General features: G+C 45.4%; 1 protein-coding gene across 4 annotated transcripts in view; it reads right to left on the reverse strand.

Annotated features, from left to right (window-relative positions):
- The window catches only part of MKI67 (marker of proliferation Ki-67), a 433449-nt gene that overhangs the window by 32292 nt on the left and 374688 nt on the right, over positions 1 to 26469 (reverse strand). For all 4 annotated transcript variants that reach the window (XM_029610010.1, XM_029610009.1, XM_029610011.1 and 1 more), the window contains one exon: positions 2156 to 4459. In XM_029610010.1, coding sequence (XP_029465870.1) covers positions 2156 to 4459 — 2304 coding nt within the window. The remainder of the gene's footprint in view (positions 1 to 2155; positions 4460 to 26469) is intronic.

A 26469-nucleotide genomic window follows, 5' to 3' on the forward strand; every position in this document is an offset into this window, starting at 1 on the left:
GGTTCAAATCCTTCCTTCAGAATAGGCAATATAAAGTCAAGATCAACAGCAAAGAATCCCCCCCTTTCATCTCCACCCTTTGAGCTCCACAAGGATCATTGTTATCCCCTACATTATTCAACATCTATCTTCTCCCACTGTGCAAACTTCTCTCTGAGCTGAAGCTAACCCATTACTTATATGCAGACGACGTCCAAATCCTGATACCGATTACAGACTCTCTGCAAAAAACCATTCTCCGTTGGAACGCCTGTCTACTCTCCATTAATAACCTCCTCTCGAACCTCAATTTGATACTCAACGTCGACAAGACAGAGTTCCTACTAATCACACAAGATGGCAGCTTACCGCTAAACAACCTACAACCTTCAGTGTTTCCTTCCTTTTCCCCCAAAGTCAGAAACCTTGGGGTAATCATGGACAGCCAAATGAGCTACACAGGCTTCTTCAACAACACGGTAAAGGAGTGTTACTTTAAACTCCAAGTTCTAAAAAGGCTAAGACCCCTCCTCCATTTCCAGGATTTCAGGTCAGTCTTACAATCTATCATTTTCTCAAAAATTGACTATTGCAATGCACTTCTTCACGGCCTCCAGATATCTCACTTAAGCCTCTCCAGTTGTTACAGAACGCAACTGCAAGGATTCTCACAAAATCCAATAAAAGGGACCATATAACCCCGATTTTAAGGAAGTTACATTGGCTCCCAATAAAGTTCAGAATCCTTTATAAACTATTAACAGTCACTCACAAGGCCATACACAACATCACTCCACTGGACCTCACAATTCTTTTGCAACTCCACTCCTCCTGTCCTCTAAGACTAGCTCAGAGAGGTACTCTTCAAGCATCTACTATCAAAACTTCCTTAAGCAAAAGAGCTTGTCCGCTTCTGGCCCCAAGCAATGGAACCTGCTCCCACCTGACCTAAGGCTTGAACAATGTCCAATCACCTTCAAGAAGAGACTTAAGACTCTGCTGTTTGGCCAAGCTTTCCCATAACCAAGCTTTGCTGTTTGGCCAAGCTTCAAGAAGAGACTTAAGACTTTGCTGTTTGGCCAAGCTTCCCATAACCACTCTTTTCCGCCTCAGCCCCACCTGTCTGTCCTGATCTAAGCGTTCCTTCAAGTATCCTAAGTATTTGTAACAAAGCCGCTATTTTCATCCCCTTCTCCCCCCTTTAACCAACCCCGCCATACCGGTTTTTTCACCCTTCTAGTACATCTCACCACGCTTTCACTTCGCTTTCTCCCAAATGATGTTTATACAAGTTTTTCTCCACACTGTTCAATGAAAGTCAAGACACTATCACTGCTTTCTCCCAAGTTATGTTTATCCAGGTTTCTCCACCTTGTTTCAATGTAAGACAAGACTATGTCATTGTTGTCGTTTGCTGGTTGTAATGTAAACCGAAGTGATAATTAATTCTGTTAATTGAACCTCGGTATATAAAAGTTATAAATAAATAAATAAATAATTTCTTCCGGCACCGGGAAAGTGCACAGAAAGCAGTAAAAACTGCTTTTCTGTGCACCCTCCGACTAAAAAAAATTAATTTGGCCCGCGGCTGTCGGGCCGAAAACCGGATGCTCAATTTTGCCAGCGTCCGGTTTCTGAGCCCGTGGCTGTCAGCAGGCTTGAGAACCGACGCTGGCAAAATTGAGCGTCGGCTGTTAAACCCGCTGACAGCTGCCACCTCATTTGAATACTGAATTGTGCGCACCGGTGAGGGGTCGGTGCGCGCGCCAGGAGAGCGGGCGTTTGTCTGCTCTCCCGCGGACTTTACTGAATCGGCCTGTTAGTGATTAAGGGTAATAAAAGTCATAGCAGCAAGTTACCCCCATGTTTATTTGTTCCCCAAACCGTAAAAGTTGGGGCCTTCGAACTTATTGTTAGCTTATGCACTTATTTTAGTTTCTGAAACAATTTTCTCTAAAGAGATCATATTAAAAACTGGACTAGGTGTATGATTCTAAGTTGGTGCATGCTTGCTATATTTCTGTATACATATCAATTGCAGCATTATATGACACCTTATCTAACTACTTTATAAGTATGAGTTGTATTCCACTTTTTTGTAATTAAGATTTCACATGACAATGTAAGCTGTAACAAAATTATAGCTCCTCCTCAAAATTTGTTATAATTTGCTTACCCATTTTCAGTGTCTTTGCTTGAGTTCTATCAGCCAAACTAGGTTTTCTTCTGGAAGAAATAGACTTAACAGGACTATCTGTGCGGACTTCACTTGTAGCTTTCTTCTTTCTGCCTCTTCTTGATAGACTTAATGGAGGATTCTTCTCAATAGCCTGGCTGCGACCTCTTTTAGGATTCTCTTTTTCACTCTTATCAACTTTGCCTCCGCCTACACTGCATGCTGTTGCTTTCATCTCCTTTAGCGATGGTATATCATTAATCTTCCCAGACTGTCTCCCACCTGTAGCAGAAACTTCATCTTGGGCATAACAGCCAAAATCTGCCTCTTTTTGTTTGGCTTGCTTTTTTAAAGATTTTGCTCTATGACCTGACTTTGCAACACTTTCAGAAATGCTTTCAAGTTGATTTTCCTGTTGTATTTCAATGACAACTTCTTCATTTGTTAATTTTCTCTTCCGTGTCCTTCTTACATTATTGGATGGTTCTTTTGTAATATTTGCCATCGTTTCCTGGATGACAGTATCACCAGAAATTTGCCTTCTAGTTCTCCTATTACTAGGTTGAAGATTAGACATATTCTTCATTTCCTCCAATGTTTTTGTGACTGATGCTTTCCTTCTAGTTAATACAGTAGTAGTTTCTATCTTAGCAGCCTTTTTTTTAATGGTGTATAAATTCTCACCCAAATCAGTATTTGTACCAGGTATATTTTTAATAGCTGTCATGCACTGTCTAAACCTTGGATTAGCATTTCGTTTACTTTCTGACTGTTTGTTTACTGGGGGATTAGAATCAAGGCTCAAAACCGGCTCAGATAGTGATCCTTCAAGTGGTGATCTTTGATCAGTTATTTGATTTTTTCCTCTATCAGCTTTTGCCCCATTGACAGATGAAGCTGCTTTAATTGATGATACTTTATCAATTTTTTTTGTTGCTCGGCTCACTTTAGAAGCAGGCATTCCATCTGTCTGATCTTCCAAAGATTTTCCCACATTCTTAATATCAACCACCAACTCTTTAGTCTTTTCTTGACCACTTATAATAGTTTCAGATTTGGTTTCTCTGTGTTGCTGTGCTTTACGTGTCATCTTTTGAAGTCGTTGAGATTGAACTGTTGCTGTAGATTCAAATGCTTTCTGCTTTGCATTTCTAAGTTTTTTTGTTTCTGTAACAATTTCATTAGTACTGTTGGCAATCACTTGCTGAGTAGTCTTTTGTGCATTCTTTGCTGTCTGCCTTCTGGTTTGTTTTCTTTCAACAGCAAAATCTGTTCCTGTAGAAACATGGTTATTCCCCGTTTTCTCTCGTCTGGGTCTTTTAGCTGGTACTAAACATTGCTGCAAATCCAATTTACTTTTTTCTCTGAGACTCCTCATAGTTGATGAAATCTCTTTTTCATCGCCTGTACTTTCTTGATTAAGTTTCCTCTTTCTGACAGATGCTTTCAAGTCAATCAGCAAAGGATGCCACTGCACAGATTTTTTAACCTGGACTGTTTCAGTGACATCAGTTTGCTTCAGTAAAGAATTATTCAGAGTTAATTCCTCACAAATCAGCAAATTCTTTTTCATACTTGGAGACTTATTTTCTTGTTTTTGTTTTGAAATTTGAGACACAGAATTTCTAAGATCTTGTTCTCTTAAAGATTGTGGCACATTCCTCCTGGCTCTTGTGGCTCTTTTCGCAGTTTCTTCTACTTCCAATATACCATCCATTTTATGAAGTTTTGTTTGATTTGGAATTTCTGATATGGGGTTTTCTTCTGCATTCTTTTTTCTCCTTCCTTTTCTGATATTCTCTGTTGCTGAAGATTCAGAACAAACGTCATTCTTTTGGGTTTCATTTACGCTTTCTTTTGTTTGTTCATTTTTTTCTAATGCTTTAACATCTGCTAAAGCTGAGTATTCTTCAATTTTTTCTTTTTGTGATCGTCCCCTTCTCTTGGGTAAACTGGATTTGCTGGTTTCTTCAACAGATAAAGTAGCCTCTTGAGTAGCCTGTATATAAGTGGCTTGAGCATTTTCAACAGGAAGTTTTTCAGTGTCACTTTTACTCAGCTTCTGGTTTAGTTTCTTCTGTGGCTTCTTTCTTGGCTTAGTTTTAGTATCAGAAATGTACTCTGGTGCTTCAGTAAGCCATCTTTTTCTGACAGATCTTCCATTAGTTTTTCCTTTGGAGCCTTCCATTTTCATTACGTTCTGTGACTTTTGTGACATATGGGAATGCTCTATTTCAGTTTCTTTCAACTCTTTTCCTGTGATAGTTCTCTTCTCTTCAGTCTTAGAAACAGTTACTTTTGATTCTGAAGAAAAAAGGGTACCGTTTAATTTCTGCAATTAAAGATAAATAAGCAAAATACAATATGCAGACTGTATATTACTGAATTTTAAAAAGGCAAAACAAAATAACCCATAAGTGGACTGGTCCATTAAATTAACACAAAATATACAAAATAGCCAACTTACATCAGGGGTAGGCAATTCCACTCCTGGAGTGCCACTAACAGATATGGTTTTCATGAAATGTCAATGAATATGCATGATATATTTGCATAAAATAGGGATAGTGCGTACAAATATACCTCATGCATATTCGCTGTGAACATCCTGAAAGGATAAATTAGTCTTACTGCTAATTTCATTTCAGTCCAGTCACTTCCCTATCAGCTGATGGAGACAGAACAGGCTTGCTGATGTCACCCCATATAGCAGACCCATGCTTACAACAGCCTGCTAGTATTCTTAGTATCAAGCTAAAAAGGAACCAGCAACTTCCTACACTTCTCTACCTCGGAGGCTTCTAAAGTATGCACAGAGAGAAACTTTACCCAACAAAGAATTAAAAAAATTAAACCAGGCCATTCATGGCGAACTAAAACATAGCTCTGTGAATAGGCAGATTCATAATGAAAAATCTGCATCATAACTGCATCTGGAAGGGTTCTGGACTGGTCTGGATGGATTAAAGGAATCAGTTAGAGCTAAACTTCTCCCTCATAATCCAGCCAGACCAGTCCAGATGCATGGAATATACCCAAGCTATCCCTCAGACTGAATGGGAACATCCAGTCCTGCTCAGGACGCTTGAGCCCAAAACAGCATTTTCCATTGCTTGAACATCCAAGCAATAGTGCTTTGAAAAAGCACTCTACAAACCTCTACAAGAGAGACACCAACCGGAGCTCCACCCAAGATAAGGCCTGAGCCCTAACAAAATATACTCTGAGCCCCATAGGCAGTGGAAAACCCTTAGCAATATATGCTGCATTGATCACTTCTTTAATTCACCTGGCTATGAAGCTTTCAAAACTGCTTCACCCTTGCGAGGCCCATTAAAAAGCATAAAAATGATTCAATTTCCGAAATGGATTAGCCACCTTCAGATACCAACTGAGTGCTCTGCAAACATCCAACTACTAAGATGGAACTGAGACACCACCTTCAGCAACAATGAGGGAACTGTGCAGACAAGACACTTTCACCAAGAACCTCAAAAAGGGCTCCCTACTAGAAAGGGCCTGCAATTCCAACATTTGCTAGTTTTAGTTTTTATTTATTTTATTTTTTTGTTGATTTTTATATACCGACATTCGTCGGAACATCATGCCAGTTTACATTGTAAACAAATTAACAAGAGTGTGAAATACAATAAACAGGGATGGGGAAGGGGGGAGCAGCAATGAAGGAGGAGAGAGGACAGCAGTAGGAAAGATAGGGAAAGAGAGAAATTTGATAGGAACATTTGAAGAATATAAATTAACAATAGATAATACATGTACAGGTGGGCTGGTAGGTACCAGACCATTGATGGCAGTGAAAGGGAGAGGTGTGTGTGTGTGTGTGTGTGGGGGGGGGGGGGGGGGGGTGGGGGGGGGAGGGGAGGGAGAGACAGGGTAAGGGTAGGATAAGCTTAGAGTGGAGGAGGGGAACTTATAACTGTATTTCGGAGTCTTTGCCAGGGGGGAAGAATAGGGGAGAAAGCGGAGAGGCAGATAGGAGGAGGGGTGGGTGAGTGAGTGGGCTAAGATGTTTATGGAGCAATTGGTTCAGGAACCAAAGAGAGAGGGAGCAATTTTAGATTTAATTCTCAGTGGAGCACAGGATTTGGTAAGAGAGGTAATAGTGGTGGGGCTGCTTGACAATAGTGATCATAATATGATCAAATTCGAATTAATGACAGGAAGGGGGACAATAAGTAAATCCACGGCTCTAGTGGGAAACTGTCATGAGAAAAAGTTAGAAAAAAATAATGAAATTTGCAGCTACAAAGGTAAAAAGTGTGCAACAGACGTGGACATTGTTAAAAAGTACCATTCTAGAAGCACAGTCCAGCTGTGCATTAAGCAAGGTGGAAGGAAGGCAAAAGGATTACCGGCATGGTTAAAAGGTGAGGTGAAAGGCTATTTTAGCCTAAAGATCTTCATTCAAAAATTGGAAGAAGGATCCATCAGAAGAAAATAGGATAAACATACATTGATAAGACAGGCTAAGAGAGAATTTGAAAAGAAGTTGGTCTTAGAGACAACTCACAATAAAACTTTAAATATATCCGAAGCAGAAAGCCAGTGAGGAAATCGGATAGACTGTTGGATGATCAAGGGGATAAAGGGGCATTTAGAGAAGACAAGGCCACTGTGGAAAAATTAAACAATTTCTTTGCTTCAGGATGCTGGAGAGATACTCATTCTGGAGAAGCTTTTCATGGGTGATGATTCAGATCAACTGAACCAAATCACGGTGAACCTGGAAGATGTGGGAGGCCTGATTGACAAACTGAAGAGTAGTAAAGCACCTGGACTAGATGGTATACACCCCAGGGTTCTGAAAGAACTAAAAAATGAAATTTCAGACCTATTTCAATTAATTTGCAACCTATCATTAAAATCATCCAACGTATCCAAAGAGCGGAGGATGGAGAATGTAACCCTTATATTTAAAAAGGGATCCAGGAGTGATCTGGGAAATTATAGACTGGTGAGCTTGACTTCAGCGCAAGGAAAAATCGTGGAGACTGTTATAAAGCAAAATTGCTTACCTTGTAATAGGTGATATCCCAGGACAGCAGGATGTAGTCCTCACATATGGGTGACATCAGTAATGGAGCCCTATACGGAAAAAACCTCTGTCAAAGTTTCTAGAAACTTTTGACTGGCACTGTGTGCCCACTGAGCATGCTCAGCATGCCATGATATTCTCAGCCACAGGGGTCCCTTCAGTCTGTTTTGTAGCAATTAGCGTTAGCCAAAAATAAAATAATAAAACGTATCTGACCCAACTCCGTGGGGTGGCGGGTGGGTTTCGTGAGCACTACATCCTGCTGTCCTGGGATAACACCTATTACAAGGTAAGCAATTTTGCTTTATCCCAGGACAAGCAGGATGCTAGTCCTCACATATGGGTGATTAGCAAGCTACAGGCTGAGTCATCTTTGTATTGGACCAACAGTGTACAACTTGTGCAACAGGCAGAACAACTGGTATACTGTTGGGAAAAATGAGGCAGCCTGAAATCACGAAAAGTTGGATGTGGAAGGAGTTGGGATTATACTGGAAACAAGTTCTTTAAGACAGATTGTCCATAGGCTGAATCTTGTCGTCCTTTGTCGAGACAGTAGTGAGCCGCAAATGTGTGAAGAGAACTCCATGTTGCGGCCTTACATATGTCAGTTATTGGCACAGAATGATAGTGTGCTACTGAGGTTGACATTGCTCGTACTGAGTGCACCTTTACTCGCCGCTGGAGAGGAAGGCCTGCTTTTTCATAACAAAACTGTATGCAATCTGCTAGCCAATTTGATAGAGTTTGTTTGCCTACTGCTTTTCCAGGCTTGTTTGGATCAAAAGAAACAAAGAGCTGGTTGGATTTTCTATGGGCTGTAGTGCGATCTAAGTAGTACGCAAGTGCACGCTTACAGTCTAAGGTGTGTAAAGCCCTCTCTCCTTGATGAGAGTGTGGTTTTGGGAAGAAAGTAGGCAAGATGATAGATTGATTCAAATGGAATTCCGTAACTACCTTTGGAAGAAATTTTGGGTGTACACAGAGTACCACTCGATCACGTAGGAATTTTGTGTAAGGTGAGTATGTGACAAGTGCTTGCAATTCACTAACTTTTCTTGCAGATGTGATGGCTATTAAGAAATAGTCTTCCATGTGAAAAATTTATCATCACAGGAATCCATGGGTTCAAAAGGAGAACGCATGAGCCTTGTTAAGACCACATTAAGGTCCCATTGTGTGGCCGGTGTGGAGGTTTAAGTTAAATTAAACCTCTCATAAATCTAACTAGGGGTTGTACTGATATTGGTGCATCTCCAATAGTATCATGATAAGCAGAGATTGCACTTAAATGTACTCTTACCGATGAGGTCTGAAGACCCGAGTCTGAGAGATGCCATAGATAGTCTAATAGAGATGATGTAGTGCAGGAAAAAGGGTTAATACTATTTTGTGTGCACCACGTGGTGAACCTTTTCCATTTAGCGCGACAGTTCTTTCGTGTGGAGGGTTTATGTGAAGCTACAAGCACTTGAGAGACATTAGTTGAAAGATTAAAAGGTTGTAGAATCAAGCTTTCAACATCCATGCTGTGAGGGATAGGGATTGAAGGTTGGGATGGCGCAACCTGCCCTGATCCTGAGTTATGAGAGTGGGTGCTATGCCCAGGCGAATTGGGTCTCTGATCGAGAGGTCTAGAAGTATGGGAAACGATATTTGTCGAGGCCAATATGGGGCTATGAGTATCATGAACCCTTTGTCCTGTTGTAGCTTCACTAGAGTTTTGGTTATTAGCAGTATCGGTGGATACGCGTATAGAAGGCCTGAGTTCCAGTGGCGAGCAAAGGCATCCCTGGGTAAGTGGTGTGTCTGCTTGAACAGGGAGCAATAATTGTCCACTTTGTAATTCACTTGTGATGCAAAGAGGTCCACTGTTGGTTGGCCCCAATGATGAAAAATCTTGGTCGCCACTTCTGGATCCAGAGACCACTCGTGAGGTTGGAATTGACGACTGAGGCAATCTGCCAGTACATTGTGAATTCCTGCTAGATAAGTGGCCCGTAAAAGCATTGAATGTGCTAGGGCCCAGTCCCAAATCTGAGCTGCCTCTTGACAAAGGAGATACGAGCCCGTACCTCCCTGTTTGTTGATGTACCACATGGCTACTGTGTTGTCTATTTGTATCAGAACAGTCTTGTGGGAAAGGCAGTCCTTGAACGCATGCAGCGCATAACGTATAGCTCGAAGCTCTAGGAAGTTTATCTGAAATGTGGCTTTGAGTTTTGTCCAAGTACCATGAGTCTACAGATGAACAATGTGTGCTCCCCACCCTAAGGTGGATGCATCTGTAGTTAAGGTCACTTGCGAAAGAGGTTGTTGGAAAGGTAGGCCCTTGAGCAAGCTGTTCATGGCTGTCCACCATAGGAGCGAGAATTTTAGTTTCTGCGTGACTTGAATTGGATAAGAAAGCGGTTGGATGGCTTGCATCCATTGTGTTTTGAGTGTCCATTGCGTGAATCTCATGGCTAATCTGGCCATAGGAGTGATGTGAACTGTGGACGCCATGTGACCCAGTAAAGTGAGACATTGATGAGCTGTTATTTGTGTGCGTGCATGTAGAGAGCCTGCTAACGAAGCTAGTGCCTGTGCACGGTCTTTTGGAAGGTAAGCTTTTGCTGTTATGGTGTTTAATTCTGCTCCGATGAATTGTAACAGGTGAGATGGTGTGAAATGGGATTTCTGGTAGTTGATGAGGAATCCCAAGGAATGGAGTAGTTATTGTGAGCTTGAGAGAGTTGAGAGCTCCTTGTTTTGTTTGGCTTCTGATGAGCCAATCGTCTAGGTAAGGAAACACGGGTACGCCTTGCTTGGGTAGATGGACAACTGCCACTGCTAGACACTTTGTGAACACTCGAGGATCTGAGGCAAGGCCGAATGGTAGCACCCTGTACTGGAAATGTTGATGATTTCCCACTAGGAATCATAGGTATTTGCAATAAGGAGGGAATACTGGAATGTGAGCATAACCATCTTATAGATCCAGAGAACAGAGCCAATCTCCTTTTTGAAGTAGAGGTAACATGGTGCCCAGAGAAACCATCCTGAATTTTTCTTCTCTCAGAAATTTGTTGAGATTTCTGAGGTCTAGGATGGGACGTAGGCCTCCTGTTTTCTTTGGAATGAGGAAATAACAGGAGTAGAATCCTCTGCCCTGCTGAGGCCGGGGAACTGGTTCCACGGCCCTGGCTCTCAGAAGGGTGGATTATTCTGTTTGTAAGAGTGTGGATTGGTTGTTTACTGTCCAAAATGAGGTGGGTGGAGTGTTGTTTGGTACAGTGAGAAAGTCCAAGTGGTACCCCTGAGATGTAATGGAGAGTACCCATTGGTCTGTGGTAATGTGAGACCAATTGTGTTGGAAGAAAGCAATCTGACCTCCTACTGGCAAACTTGGGGTCGGATTGGTAGACAGGCTGCTGCTCTCTGGCAGTGTCTCAAAACCCTGATGTTGCTCCTGTTTGAGGAGGAGGTTGAGTCCTAGGTTGTCTTGATTTACTTGCCTTTCATAGCAAAGATTTTGGAAAAACTGGTCAATTCACAACTCTCAGACTACCTTGAAGATCATGAAATACTATACCCCTCCCAATATGGGTTCCGCAAGGCTTTAAGCACTGAAACCCTACTCTTATCGCTAACAGACCACCTCACCATGGGTTTGGACAAAGGACAATCTTTCTTATTAATTCGTCTAGACCTGTTGGCGGCATTCGACACTGTAAACCATACTATCCTCCTCAATCGCCTATCAGACATTGGAATAACAGGCTCGGCACACACATGGTTCAAAACATTCCTTTGTAACAGAGGTTACAAAGTGAGAATCAATAACAAAGAATCCCCCCGCTACAATTCCTCGCTAGGAGTTCCTCAAGGCTCCTCCCTATCCCCTACTTTATTCAACATCTACCTGCTTCCCCTATGCCAATTGCTAACCAAACTACAACTAAAACATTTCCTTTACGCAGACGACGTGCAAATTCTGATACCCATCAAAGAATCTCTCACCAAAACACTGAAACACTGGGATAACTGCCTCCGAGAGATAAACAGTCTCCTCGCCAACCTAAATCTAATACTAAACTCAGCCAAAACAGAACTCCTCCTCATCACTCCCGAATACAGCAACTCCCTGCAAATTGCCCCATCCAATACCATTGTCTCACAAGCAAGAGACCTAGGAGTAATAATAGACAATCACCTGAATCTAAAAACATTTATCAACAATACCACCAAGAATTGCTTCTACAAGCTACAAGTAATAAAAAGAATGAAACCTCTCCTACACTTTCATGACTTCAGAACAGTCCTACAAGCCGTCATATTCTCCAAGATAGATTATTGCAACTCTATCTTGCTAGGTCTCCCGGCCTCATCCATAAAACCACTTCAGATGCTCCAGAATGCAGCAGCTAGAATCCTGACAAACTCCAGAAGAAGAGACATCACTCCTATCTTAAAAAATCTACACTGGCTACCTATACACTTCAGAATTCTTCACAAGTCCATTACCATCATCCATAAAACCATCCATTCCCAAGCCCCTCTCAACCTCCAAATCCCCCTCAGACTACACACATCATCCAGACCCATCAGAGAAGCCTACAGAGGGTCCCTGCTCATCCCCCCTACCAAATCCACACAACATCTACAACTCAGAAATCGGGCCTTTTCTACTGCGGGTCCCTCTCTCTGGAACACATTACCAACTGACCTCAGTCTAGAGTCATGCTTATTAACATTCAGAAAAAGGCTTAAGACTTGGCTATTTAAACAAGCCTTTCCAGAGTCTAATATCCATTAACATAAGCATAATGTAAATACTGTTCATTGTACATATTTTACTTCTGTATAATTTCTTTAATTATTGTCTCCATGCTCCACCAGTTCTAGCAACCCTGTTATATTGTAACTTTATTGTTTCTTATGCACTGGTTATTTGTACAAAGTTACTGCACCCCTTGTTATCTGTAAACCGGCATGATATGATTGTATCATGAATGCCGGTATAAAAAAGCTCTTAAATAAATAAATAAATAAATAAATAAATTGACGAGACTGTGTTCTCTGAGTTGGTCTGGATGAGCGTCCCCGGGCCGGAGGTGGATAATAACGCCTAGGTCTATAATACGGACGTTTGGATTCCTCTCTCGGGAGTCTTCTGGGTGGTATTTGAGACTCCTGAGGAACTGAAGAAAGTTGTTTTAGGGTTTCTGAATGTTCCTTTAGGAGGGAAACCGCTTCCTTCACCTTGTCTCCGAAGAGGTTGTCCCCTGCACAAGGGAGGTCAGCCAATTTCTCTTGAATTTCAGGTCTCAAATCTGAGGCCTTGAGCCAGGCCCATCTTCAAGCACTTATCCCAGTGGCTGATAGTCTTGATGCCATTTCAAAACTATCATATGCTGCATGAACCTCGTATTTGCCCGCTTCCAGACCTTTATGAATTATGTCAGAGAAAGATTCCTGAAATTGCTGGAGAAGAGTTTCAGAGAGTTCTTGTATTTGCTTCCATAAGTTACGCTGGTATTGCGTCATATATAATTGGTAGGACGCAATCCTGGAAACTAACTACCTATGTTGTCAAGGAATCTGTTGTCTCTTCCTGGGGGAGTTGAGGAATGAGTTTTTAGCCTGTTTGACTTCTTTTGTGCTGACTCAACTACCACTGACTGGTGAGGTAGTTGAGTCTTCTGGAATCCTGGAATGTGGCATCAGTCCTCTTGTTGACTGGAGGTATGGAGCATGAATGTTCCCATAGCCTGTGTAGTAAATCTACGAGAACTTCGTGGACTGGTATTGCTAATACCTCCTTAGGTGGGTCCACGAATTGCAACACTTCTAATGTTTTTTGTCTGACGTCCTGTTCTGACTGTAGCTGAAAGGGAATGGTGTCCGCAATATCCCTAATGAAGGTAGAGAAGGATAAATCCTCCGGAGGGGATTTTCTTCGTTCTTCTGGAGGAGATGGTTCCGATAGGACCTCTTCTGAAGAGGTGTCGGTGTCAGTATCCTTCCACGTATCCGGTGTATGTGGTCTAGGCATTGTATGCCCCGATGGCATCGATGGTTGTTTCTTAGGCATCGATGGAAACAATGGAGACATTGGTGGAACAGGGCGTGGAACCGCCGATGGACCCGGAATGGGCTCAGGAATCGGTGATTCTTCAACAGTATCTTTTTCCCTGGGTGGCATCGGTACTTCCTGAGGTTTTACAGGGATTGCGCCGATGAGCGTATCTAATTTTGCCAAAATTGGCACAAAAAAAAAGATAAGTCCGCATCTGTATCGGTGGAATCGGTGATGGGACCGGTGAGGATATTGGAAGTACCATCGAAGGAGTCTCCGATGGAACCAGGAATGGTATGGGTACCGGCGTCGATGGAATCGATGGAGACAGGAGTGGCGATGGCGCTGGCATCGTGTCGAGGAGCGCATTCCTAACTGCCTAGAGGATATAGCCGTCCAGTTCCGCCTGCATAGCTGGTGAGACCAGAGCAGCTATGGGGAGAGGCAGTGATGGCGATTCCGGTACCTCCGCAGGGCCCTGGGGAGGTACGGTTCCCAGCACCGGTATCGGTGGGGATCGCAGTGGAGTGGAAGGCCTCGATGAAGCATCGTCCCTCCGAGGTTTCTTAGACACTGATCCAGGATCCTTCGATGGACCGCCGGTTATCGAGTCGGTCTCAGGATCATGAGGCCTCCGATGACTATGCTTCTGTTTGAGTTCGATGCCTTTTTCGATGCCCAACAGCGATTTTATCGAGGAAACTGACGGGGATGGTGATGACCTATCCCCCGCTTCATCCGGTCTTCGCTTCTTAAGGATGACCTTACGGATCGCTCCAGCTGGAAACGACTGAGTGAACGTCGATGTTGAGGGGATTAACTGCAGATGGAACAGGTGTTCCATTTTCTCCATCCGGAGTCTTCTGCCCTTCAGTGTCATCTCGGCACATTTCAGGCAGGATAGGACGTGGTGTTTGTCACAGAGACAGAGCACATACTCTAAGTGTGGGTCCATGATGACAAAGTACGACAACCAATCGGGCATTTCTTGAATCCCGTAGCCATTAAGTCGGACAGCCGTCGACGACTTTAGGCTAAACAACACTGTACGGAACAGACGGCAAAAAGAGAAAAACTTACTGTGATATAAAAAAATGGGAGACCCTTGTGGTGTCGAAGTTTTTCGGTTCTTTTCAGAACTTTTTTTTGTATATGGTGAAAATCACCTCACAGGACTCCAATTTAACCGCGAGGCTAACAGCTCCACGGAAAAAAGAAGATTGAAGGGAGACCCCTGTGGCTGAGAATATTATGGCATGCTGAGCATGCTCAGTGGGCACACAGTGCCAGTCAAAAGTTTCTAGAAACATTGACAGATGTTTTCCGTATAGGGCTCCATTACTGATGTCACCCATATGTGAGGACTAGCATCCTGCTTGTCCTGGGATAAAGCAATATTGCTTACCTTGTAATAGGTGTTATTCCAGGACAGCAGGATGTAGTCCTCACATATGGGTGACGTCACCGAACGGAGCCCAGGCGGGAAAGCTTTCTGTCAAAGTTTCTAGAAACTTTTGACTGGCCCTGTGAGGCCACTGAGCATGCCCAGCATGCTATGATATTCTCTGCCACAGGTGTCACTCTTTAGTCTGTTATATAGCATGAAGCGATAGCAAAAATTAAAATAATAAAAAGGTATGAGACCCAACTCCGCAGGGTGGCGGGTGGGTTCTGTGAGGACTACATCCTGCTGTCCTGGGATAACACCTATTACAAGGTAAGCAATATTGCTTTATCCCAGGACAAGCAGGATGCTAGTCCTCACATATGGGTGAATAGCAAGCTAGAGGCTGAGTCATGTTGTTACAGTGAAGTATTGTTGGTGAATGAGTCAGCCGAGGATCCCAGAACATTGGGTGTAGGAGGAGTTGGGATTAAACAGGAAACAAGTTCTTTAAGACAGATTGTCCGTAGGCTGAATCTTGTCTTCCTTGTTTGTCTAAGCAGTAGTGAGCTGCAAAGGTGTGAAGAGAACTCCATGTTGCTGCTTTGCATATGTCTAAGATTGGCAATGAACGAAAATGTGCTACTGAAGTTGACATTGCTCTTACTGAATGTGCCTTTACTCGCCCTTGAAGAGGAAGGCCTACTTGTTCATAGCAGAACTCTATGCAATTTGCTATCCAATTGGATAAGGTATGTTTACCCACTGCTTTACCTGGCTTGTTTGGATCATAAGAAACAAAATGTTGAGTGGATTTCCTATGGACTGCAGTACGGCTTAGATAGAAAGCAAGTGTACGCTTACAGTCCAGGGTGTACAATGCTGTTTCCCCTGGATGGGAATGAGGCCTTGGAAAGAATGTGGGTAAATTTATGGATTGGTTCAAGTGAAATTCCGCAACTACTTTGGGAAGGAATTTTGGATGTGTACGGAGAACCACCCTGTCATGTAAGAACTTTGTATAAGGTTCGTATGTGACAAGTGCTTGTAACTCACTAACCCTTCTAGCTGAAGTAATGGCTATGAGGAAGATAGTCTTCCATGTGAGGAATTTAAGATTACAAGAGTCGATGGGTTCAAAAGGGGAGCGCATGAGTCATGTTAGTACCAAATTCAGGTTCCAGCTTGGGACGGGTTTTCGAATTGGTGGTTTGAGGTGAGTTAAACCTCTCATAAATCTACTTATGAGAGGTTGTGTAGATATAGGTGCATCTGCTATCTTGTTATGGTAAGCAGAGATTGCACTTAAATGTACTCTTACAGATGAAGTCTGGAGACCAGATTCCGAAAGATGGTATAAGTAGTCTAGAAGAGAAGTTGCGGGGCAAGTGAAAGGATTTATATCCTTTGCTGAGCACCACAAAGTGAATCTCTTCCATTTAGAAGCATAGTTTTTTCGTGTGGAAGGTTTACGTGAAGCTATAAGCACTTGAGATATATGAGAGGAATGATTGAGTGGTTGTAAAATCAAGCTTTCAACATCCATGCTGTCAGAGACAGGGACTGGAGGTTGGGATGTCTCAACCGACCCTGATCTTGAGTAATGAGAGTGGGAGCTACTCCTAGACGAATTGGATCTCTGACTGAGAGGTCTAGAAGTGTGGGAAACCATACTTGTCGAGGCCAATGCGGGGCTATGAGAATCATGGCCCCCCCTGTCCTGTTGTAGCTTCACTAGAGTTTTGGTTATGAGCGGTATTGGAGGATACTCGTGTAGCAGGCCTGAGTTCCAAGGGCGAGCAAAGGCGTCCTTGGCTGGTTGGTTCTTCTGTATGTGTAAAGAACAGAAGTTGTCCACTTTGTGATTCAGAGGTGATGCAAAGAGGTCTATGGTTGGTTGACCCCAGCGTTGAAAGATCCTGGTTGCTATGGTAGGATCCAGGGACCATTCGTGTGGCTGGAAATGACGGCTGAGTCGGTCCGCCACTACATTGTGAATGCCTGCCAGATATGTGGCTCGTAGGGACATTGAGTGAGTCAGGGCCCAGCCCCAAATCTGTGCAGCTTCTTGACAAAGGAGATACGAGCCCGAACCTCCCTGTTTGTTGATGTACCACATGGCTACTGTATTGTCTGTTTGAATGAGAATAGTCTTGTGTGAAAGGCAATCCTGGAACGCATGCAGTGCGTAACGTATCGCTCGAAGTTCCAGAAAATTGATTTGATATGTTGCTTCGAGTTTTGTCCAAGTTCCTTGTGTGTGGAGATTGTCTACATGAGCTCCCCATCCCAAGGTGGAGGCATCCGTAGTTAAAGTAGTCTGTGGGACTGGTTGTTGGAAAGGTAGGCCTTTGCACAGGTTGTCCATGTTGGTCCACCAAAGTAGAGATGATCTTAGTTGGTGGGTCACTTGAATTGGATAGTGTAATGGTTGAATTGCTTGGATCCATTGTGACCTTAGAGTCCATTGACTTACTCTCATGGCTAGCCTTGCCATAGGAGTAACATGAACTGTTGATGCCATGTGGCCTAACAGAATCAGAAACTGATGAGCTGTGGTTTGTGTCCGTAAGGAAATGGACCTTGCTAACTGAATAAGGGTTTCTGCCCGTTCTATGGGTAGAATTGCCTTTGCTTGGATTGTGTTCAAATCTGCTCCTATGAATTGAAGCAGATGAGTTGGAGTGAGATGGGATTTTTGATAATTGATGAGAAATCCCAGGGAGTGAAGCAGAGCAATTGTTCGGTTGAGAGAAGTTATTGCTCCTTGTTGAGATGGACTCTTTATGAGCCAGTCGTCTAGGTATGGGAAGACATGGACACCTTCTTTGTGTAAGAGTCCTGCTATTACTGCTAGACATTTGGTGAAGACTCTGGGAGCAGATGCCAGTCCAAATGGGAGAACTCTGTATTGGTAATGTTGAAGGCCCACTATGAAGCGTAAGTATTTGCGATGAGGAGGGTATATTGGAATGTGAGCATAAGCATCTTGAAGATCCAGAGAACAAAGCCAATCCTTTGCTTGAAGAAGTGGAAGCATGGTGCCTAGAGAAACCATCCTGAACTTTTCTTTCTTTAGAAATTTGTTGAGATTTCTGAGGTCTAGGATGGGACGTAGGCCTCCTGTTTTCTTTGGAATGAGGAAATATTTGGAGTAGAATCCCCTGCCCTTCTGCTTCCGAGGCACTGGTTGAATGGCCTTGGATTTCAGAAGGGTGGATAATTCTGTTTGTAATTGATGAAGTTGAGATTTTTGTTGTTGGCATGATGTTGGTGGAAATTCTGGAGGAATTGAAGTGAAATTTAGTTTGTAACCTTGGGCAACTATTGAAAGAACCCATTGATCTGAGGTTATGTTTTGCCAATTTTCGTGAAAAAGGGATATTCTGCCTCCAACTGGAAGATTTGGCTTGGGATTGCAAGGTTGAATCTGTTCTCTGGTGTAATCCTCAAAAGCCTGTTGCAGGCCCTGTTTGCGCAGGTGGTTGTGGGCGGGCAGGTCTGGATTGTCTGGCTTGAGAACGCTGATTGGGCCTAGTGGATCTACCTCTATTTGTTGGTTGGTAGTATTTGCGTGGCCTGTAATAAGAGCATCTTACATCTCTTCGTGGAGGACAACGAGAAGGCTGACCAACAGGTTCTTGTGGGGTCTGAGACAGTTGTTTTAGTGTCTCCGTGTGATCCTTGAGCTGTTGAACCGCTTCTTGAATTTTATCTCCAAAGAGATTGTCACCAAGACAGGGAAGGTCAACAAGCTTATCTTGAACCTCAAGCCTGAGGTCAGATGCCTTGAGCCAGCCCCACCGGCGAGCAGTGATTCCTGCTGCTGCTGTTCTTGAAGCAGTTTCGAAGTTATCATAAACTGCTCTCACTTCATGTTTTCCTGCTTCAAGACCTTTTGATATAATTTCTTGAGCAGGCTCTTGGAATTGAGTTGGTAAGGAAGTGATGAATTGTTCCATCTCTTTCCAGAGATTTCTTTGATGTTGAGTTATATAGAGTTGATATGCAGAGATTTTAGTACTCAGCATGGAACTTTGGTAAAAGAAAATTATTCCTTACCTGCTAATTTTCGTTCCTGTAGTACTTAGGATCAGTCCAGACAGTGGGTTATGTCCCCCGTCCAGCAGATGGAGTCAGAGCAAACTTCGGAGGGTGCTGACATATAAGCAGATGCACCCTCCAGGGATCCTCAGTATCGAGAATATCAAAGCCAAGAGAGAACACTTGACAGAAAGAGTAGGATGGATCAAGCACCGTTCAAATTGAACCCATATAACAAATAACCAATGCAACTTGCAAAGAGAACTGTGGAAGTACTAAGAGATAACAAAACAATCAGAACGAAGGAGAGTGAGGGACAGGAGATAGAGCGTACACGAGCAGGTGTCTGACCAACACTTAGCAAACCCGGGTGGGCGTCTGGACTGATCCTAAGTACTACAGGAACGAAAATTAGCAGGTAAGGAATAATTTTCTTTTCCCTGTACGTACTAGGATCAGTCCAGACAGTGGGATGTACCAAAGCTTCCCTAAACCGGGTGGGTCCCTGAAGACCCTGCTCGGAGAACCCTGTCCCCAAAACAACCCGAATCACATACCGGTAGTTGCAATCGCTAATGCTTCGAGAAGGTGTGCAGCGACTTCCAGGTTGCTGCGCGACAGATTTCCTGAATTGGAACATGCTGAGACTCCGCCCGGGACGTGGCCAGGGCACGTAACGAATGAGCCCTGATTCCCGCCGGGGGAGCCTTCCCGGCGCCTATGTAGGCAGAGGTTACCGCTTCCTTGAGCCACCTCGCTATAGTTGTCTTAGACGCTTGAAGTCCCTTCTTGTTACCGGACCAAAGCACGAAGAGATGGTCGGACGCCCGGAACTCATTGGTCACTTCCAGGTAGTGTAGGAGAGACCGCTTCACGTCGAGGCGCCGGAGAGGCCACTGAGCATGCTGGGCATGCTCAGTGGCCTCACAGGGCCAGTCAAAAGTTTCTAGAAACTTTGACAGAAAGCTTTCCCGCCTTGGCTCCGTTCGGTGACGTGACCCATATGTGAGGACTAGCATCCTGCTTGTCCTGGGATAAAGAATAAAATCACAAAACATTTAGATAGACATGGTTTGATAGGACACAGCCAACATGGATTTACCCAAGGAAATCTTGCCTCACAAATCTACATTGTTTTTGAAGGGATGAATAAACATGTGGACAAAGGTGAACTGGTAGATGCGGTGTATTTGGATTTTCAAAAGGCATTCAACAATGTCCCACATGAGAGGCTTCTCAGAAAACTAAAAAGTCATGGGATAGGAGGCAATATCCTTTTCTGGATTGCAAGTTGGTTACAAGACAGGAAACAGAGAGCAGGATTAAATGGTCAGTTTTCACAGTGGAAAAATGTAAATAGTAGAGTGCCTCAGGGATCTGTACTTGGACCAGTGCTTTTTAATATATTTATAAATGATCTGGAAAGGGGTATGTATGTTGAAGTGAGGTGATCAAATTTGCAGATGACACAAAATTATGCAGAGTAATTAAATCTCAAGTGGATTGCGATGAATTGCAGGAGGACCTTGCAAGACTGGAAGATTGTGCTTCCAAATGGCAGATGAAATTTAATGTGGACAAGTGCAAAGTGATGCATACAGGGAAAAAGGAAAATTAGTTCTTACCTGTTAATTTTCGTTCCTGTAGTACCACAGATCAGTCCAGACAGTGGGTTGAGCCTCCTTTCCAGCAGGTGGAGACAGACTAAAACTTGAAGGATGTCCTATATCAGGACAGAGCCTATCCTCTACCCCTTCAGTATAACATATGTCAAAGCATAAAACAACAAACCCAAGAATAGGATCAAGCAAGTAACTGTAAAGCTCAACGGAGCAAATATAGAATAATGTAGAAAAACATGGTATACCTATATGCTCTTGCATCAACTTGGTATAAGAAAACGACCAAGGCTTCCGGTGTAATTGCTCAGTAATCTTGCACAAAACAATATATGAAAATCTGCAGACCTGCAAGAAAACAAGCTTCGAGAGGACAGAAGACAGACAGAGAAGGGCATCTGGACTGATCCGTGGTACTACAGGAACGAAAATTAACAGGTAAGAACTAATTTTCCTTTCCTGTACGTACCCGGATCAGTCCAGACAGTGGGATGTACCAAAGCTTCCCTAAACTGGGTGGGACCGAGACAGTCCCGCTCGAAGCACTTGCCGCCCAAAGGAACCGAACACCGGAGCGTGTACATCCAGACGGTAGTGCCGAGCAAAAGTGTGCAGAGACGTCCAAGTGGCAGCCCTGCAAATCTCCTGCGGGGAGACAAACTGACTCTCCGCCCACGAAGGAGCCTGAGAACGCAGGGAATGGGCTTTCAGAGCCTCAGGAAGCAGACGACCTTGACAAAGGTACGCCGAGGAAATGGCTTCTTTCAACCAACGCGCAATCGTGGTCTTAGAAGCCTGCTTACCCCGGTTGGGACTACTCCAAAGGACGAAGAGATGGTCCGATACGCGGAAGTCATTAGTGACCTGGAGATAATGAAGCAAGAACCGTCCTGAAAGAGACCCCGGAATCCGAAAAACGCAAGAAGGGCTCCCGACAGGACAGCGCCTGAAGCTTGGAAATATGGCGAGCAGAGGAAATAGAGACCAGAAAGACAGTCTTTAGAGTAAGATCTTTGAGCGTAGCCTGGTGAAGAGGCTCAAAGGGAGCCGCACAGAGAGCACGAACGACTAGGTTGAGACTCCACGACGGACACGTGGCCCGAGAGGGGGGGGGGGGCGGAGGTGTCTAATGCCCCTCAGGAAACGAATCACGTCAGGGTGAGCTGCTAAGGCATGACCGTCCACCCGACCCAGGAGAGAGCAGAGTGCAGAGACGTGAACGCGTAGAGAACTGAAGGAGAGGCCCTTAGAGAGACCCTTCTGAAGAAAAGAAAGAATCAAAGGAATCGAGGCAGAGTGCACAGGGACACCCGCCTCCGTACACGCGGACTCAAAATCTTTATAGATGCACACATAGGCCAGAGAAGTCGACTGCTTCCGGGCTCGCAGCAGGGCGGAGATGACCTCCGCCCTATAACCTCTGCGCCTCAGGCGACGCCGTTCAAAAAACAGGCCGCAAGACAGAAGCGATCGGCCTGGTCGAAATATACAGGCCCCTGCCGGAGGAGACGAGGAAGATGACCGAGGCGCAGGGGCCCGTCCACCGCTAGATTGATGAGATCCGCAAACCATGGCCTTCGCGGCCACTCGGGAGCGATGAGAATCACCGGTCCCCGGTGTAGCTCGATTCTCCTGAGAACTTTCCCCACCAGTGGCTACGGGGGAAACACGTACAGAAGGACGTCCGCTGGCCAAGGTAGAGCCAGAGCATCCACGCCCTCTGCGCCGTGCTCCCTCCAGCGGCTGAAGAACAGATTGGCCTTGGCATTGCGCAGAGTCGCCATGAGGTCGAGGTGAGGAGGACCCCACCTGCCCACTATCAGAGCCATTGCCACGTCCGAGAGCTCCCACTCTCCTGGATCGAGCGACTGCCGGCTGAGGAAGTTGGCTTGAACATTGTCTTTTCTGGCGATGTGAGAGGCCGCAAGGCACTGTAGGTGACGATCCGCCCAAGCGAGGAGATGGCTGGCTTCTAAGGCTACCAGGGGACTGCGAGGGCCCCTTGGCGATTGATGTAGGCGACTGTGGTGGAGTTGTCGGACAGGACTCGTACCGCCTTGCCGCAGATCAGGGGAAGGAACTCCTGAAGAGCCAGGTGGACCGCCAAAGTTTCCAGTCGATTGATGTGCCAGCGCGACTGAGTCTGCGACCATGTTCCCTGGGTGGACTGAGAAAGGCAGACCGCACCCCAGCCCAACAGGCTGGCGTCCGTGGTCACTATCGTCCACTGTGGAGCTTGAAGAGGCATCCCTTGCAGAAGATGAGGAAGAGGTAGCCACCACTGTAATTCGTCGGCAGTAGAATCCAAGAACGGAAGGACTACGTGGAACTGCTCCGACACTGGCTGCCAACGAAACAGCAAAGCTTTCTGTAACGGACGCATATGAGCAAAAGCCCAGGGGACAAGGTCGATGGTAGAAGCCATGGATCCCAGGACTTGGAGATAATCCCAGGCTGTCGGAGAAGGTAGGGCAATCAAAGTCTGGAGCTGATCGATCAGCTTGAGGGCTCCCACCCGAGGTAAGAAAACCTTGCCTACTCGGGTGTCGAAGTAGGCTCCCAGAAATTCCAACTCCTGGGAAGGCTGAAGCTTGCTCTTTGAAAAGTTCACTATCCACCCGAGAGAGGCAAGGAGCTCCAAGACACGATCCACCGCCCGCCGGCAAGAGGTCTCTGACTTGGCCCTGATGAGCCAATCGTCCAGATAGGGATGGATGAGAATCCCCTCCCAGCGCAAGGCCGCCGCTACTACTACCATGACCTTCATGAAGGTGCGAGGAGCGGGACCACCCGCACTCGAACTGGTCCCTGGGGTTCCACGGCCGGTCCAGTGGTCAACGGCGCTGAACGAGGGATTTTTGGCGGGGGGGTGGGGGGGGGGGGGGGGGGGGGGGGGGGGGCTTTCATCCAGCTCATGCAGGCTAGCTAGATAAGATTTGTGCATGAGGAGGACGAGATCCCTGAAAAAGAGACCCTGGATTTGGCGGGGGGGAGGTAGGCGAGGGAAGGTCAGGACACCCCCTCCTGGGCACCCGTGGGGGCCAAATCGGGGGTTAAATCAAAAAAATCTGGCCCCCCAGCCCCAGGGAGCACTGAAATCGGCCCCGATGAAAAATCCAAGATAGCAGCCGTTCCCGGGCTCTGCCGACCCGGGAAAGGCCTAGCCATGCCGGGGAGGAGTGGAGCCCCGGGCTAAATTTGCTTGTCCTGCCGAGGAGGGACCTTCCCCACTCGGCAGGCAAGCAGTGCAGAGGCCCTGCCGTGAAAAACGTGAAGAGGGCAGCCCACAAGAAAGGCAGGCTGCCTGCCGGGACATAGCTAAGCCACGGCTGAAGAAAAAAAGCTGAAAAAAAAGCTTGATTGACAGCCTGCACAGCAGGAGAGAGCAGGCGGGAAACCTGCTGCCTTCTGCTTCTCTGGCTGCCGGTTCTAGCCCTACTCTGACCAGAAAAAAATCAAAAAGCTGGTCAACTGCTGCAAATAAGTTAGAGGCAGGTGAGTACCTGCAACTTATTGAAAGTTTGAAACTTTTAAACTCCTTTTTTTTTTTTTTACTGAGCGCAGCAGCGGGTTTAAAAACCCTCTCGGCAGCCAGAGTGGGGAACGAGACCCGGAGAGCGTCGATCCCCACACCTGGAAGCGTCCAAGGACTCAGGACTATGCAGGGAACCCCCTTCTGCAAAAGGGGCAAAGCCCGCCTGAGCCGGGCAAGAGCTGGGAGACGGAGGTCTCCCACACAAAAACAGTAAAAGCACTAAAAGGCGGCAAAATTTCCTTCATAGATTTTTTCCTTTGTTTCTAAAACAAGCGGGAATCAAAAGAACTACTTGCTTGAGCCGAAAAAGAAAGAAGAGGCTGACTAGCCTACAGCAGAGAACCGAAGGGGAGATGCTGCACCTGCTGGAGACAGACGAATACTGAAGGGGTAGAGGATAGGCTCTGTCCTGATATAGGGCATCCTTCAAGTTTTAGTCTGTCTCCACCTGCTGGAAAGGAGGCTCAACCCACTGTCTGGACTGATCCAGGTACGTACAGGAAATAACCCTTGCTGTAGTTACACTGGAGACAGAGAAAGTTTCACTGCTTCATAACCCCTGGTGCCACCTGCAGTTCATCAGTATTTACATCAGTATTTACTTGTACCCAAGCACAAAACACTTGCAAAACTTGTAAGAACATCCGAAACAATTTAACAAATTTAGAAAAAACTTTTCCAACAAGTTTGTATTCCATACCATGAAAAAATCTGCAATCTGTATCAAGATATTACAGCTGAGCGGATGACTCTCCACTTCCACAGATCGGGCAAGTTCTGGATTGATCTGTGGTACTACAGGAATGAAAATTAACAGATAATAACCAATTTTCCTTTCCCTGTATGAAACCGGATTAGTCCAGACTCCTGGGATGTACCAAAGCTCCCTACTTAGGGTGGACTTGGAGAATCCAGCTCTCAAAATACTCTCGCCAAACGACAGAGTCTCTGGATCCCCTACATCTAGACAATAGTGCCTTGCAAAAGTATGCGACTTTCAAGTCCCTGCTCTACAAATTTCCTGTGGTGAAACCAACTTAGCCTCCGACCATGAGGCTGCCTGAGATTGTGTACAGTGACCCCTCAAACCTTTAGGTTCCTAACACCCTTTGAGAATGTATGACGACCCAATAGCCTCCTTGAGGCACCTCGCAATCGTAGCCTTGGAAGCCTATGCACCTTTCTTTGATCCGCTCAATAAAACGAAAAGATGATCAGACTTCCTACAATCATATCTCAACAAAGCTCTGCGGACATCCAAAAGCTTAAGCTCCCGTGCATGAGGCGCGGAAGAATCCAAATCTGGAAAGGACAGAAGCTCCAACGACTGATTTACGTAAAATGCCTATACCACCTTCGGAAGAAAGGAGGGCACTATCTGCAAAGACATTCCTGAGTCTGAAATCTGTAGGAATAGATCACAGCAAGACAAACCCTGCAACTCAGATTCTCCTCGCTGAACAAATGGCCACTAAAAAAACCCGACCTTTAGGGTCAAAAGGTGCCTCACACAAACCTCAGAGAATGAGATTAAGATGCCAGGATGGACAAATTCTCCTCAATGGAGTGTGCAAATCCTTAACCCCCCGAAGAAACCTAACCACATCAGGAAGAGATGACAGCAAGCAACCTTCCAGTTTACCTTGCAGACAAGCAAGGGCCGCTACCTGAACCCTCAGAGAACTGAAAGCCAGGCCCTTGACCAAACCTTCTTGAAGAAAAGAAAATCTGATACACCAAAGACCGTAAGGCCTGCACTCCGTTAGATATACACCAGGCCTCAAAAACTCTCCTTACGTGGACAAAAGACAACGAACTAGAAGTTCATCTAGCCTGAAGAAGAGTAGCAATGACTGCCTCTGGGTACCCTCTGTGTCTCAAACACTGCCACTCAAAAGCCGAGCTGCTAGACAAAAGTGATTGGCCTGGTCTGAAAATATGGGGCCCTGACGAAGAAGGTGCGGAAGATGACTGAAGCATAATGGCCTGTCCATTTTCATGTTGACCAGATTCTCGAACCACGGCCCACGTGGCCACTCCGGGACTAACACCACCACTTCACCCGAGTGTCTCTCTCTATGCGATGCAACACCTTGCCTACTAGAGGTCAAGGAGGAAATACGTAAAGTGGAACCTCCCAAGGCCAGGGCAGAACCAGAGCGTCGACTCCCTCGGCCCCGTACTCTCGTCTTTGGCTGAAAAAATCGAGTCACCCTTGCATTGAGACTAGTAACCATTAGATCCACACGGGGACAGCTCCATCTCTCTCGGATGAGCTGCATCGTTGTCTCAGCCAACTCCCAATCCCCTGGATCTGGCAAATTGTGACATAGAAAGTCTGCTTGGACGTTTTCGACCCCAGCTATGTGTGACGCTGCTATCTGGACTAAGTGTTGTTCCACTCAAAGAATTAACTCCTGAGCTTCTTGGGCCACCAATCAACTCTTGGTTCCTCCCTGCCAATGTATGTATGCTACAGCCATTGCATTGTCCGACAAGACCTTCACTGACCGGCCTCGAACTAAGGGCAAAAAAAGCAAGTAATGCTAACCTCACTGCCCTGGTCTCTAAGCAATTGATAGACCAAGAGGCTTCCTCCACTGACCAAGTGCCCT

Source organism: Rhinatrema bivittatum, chromosome 7 (genome assembly GCF_901001135.1).
Source record: "Rhinatrema bivittatum chromosome 7, aRhiBiv1.1, whole genome shotgun sequence".
Taxonomy (NCBI): Eukaryota; Metazoa; Chordata; class Amphibia; order Gymnophiona; family Rhinatrematidae; genus Rhinatrema; species Rhinatrema bivittatum.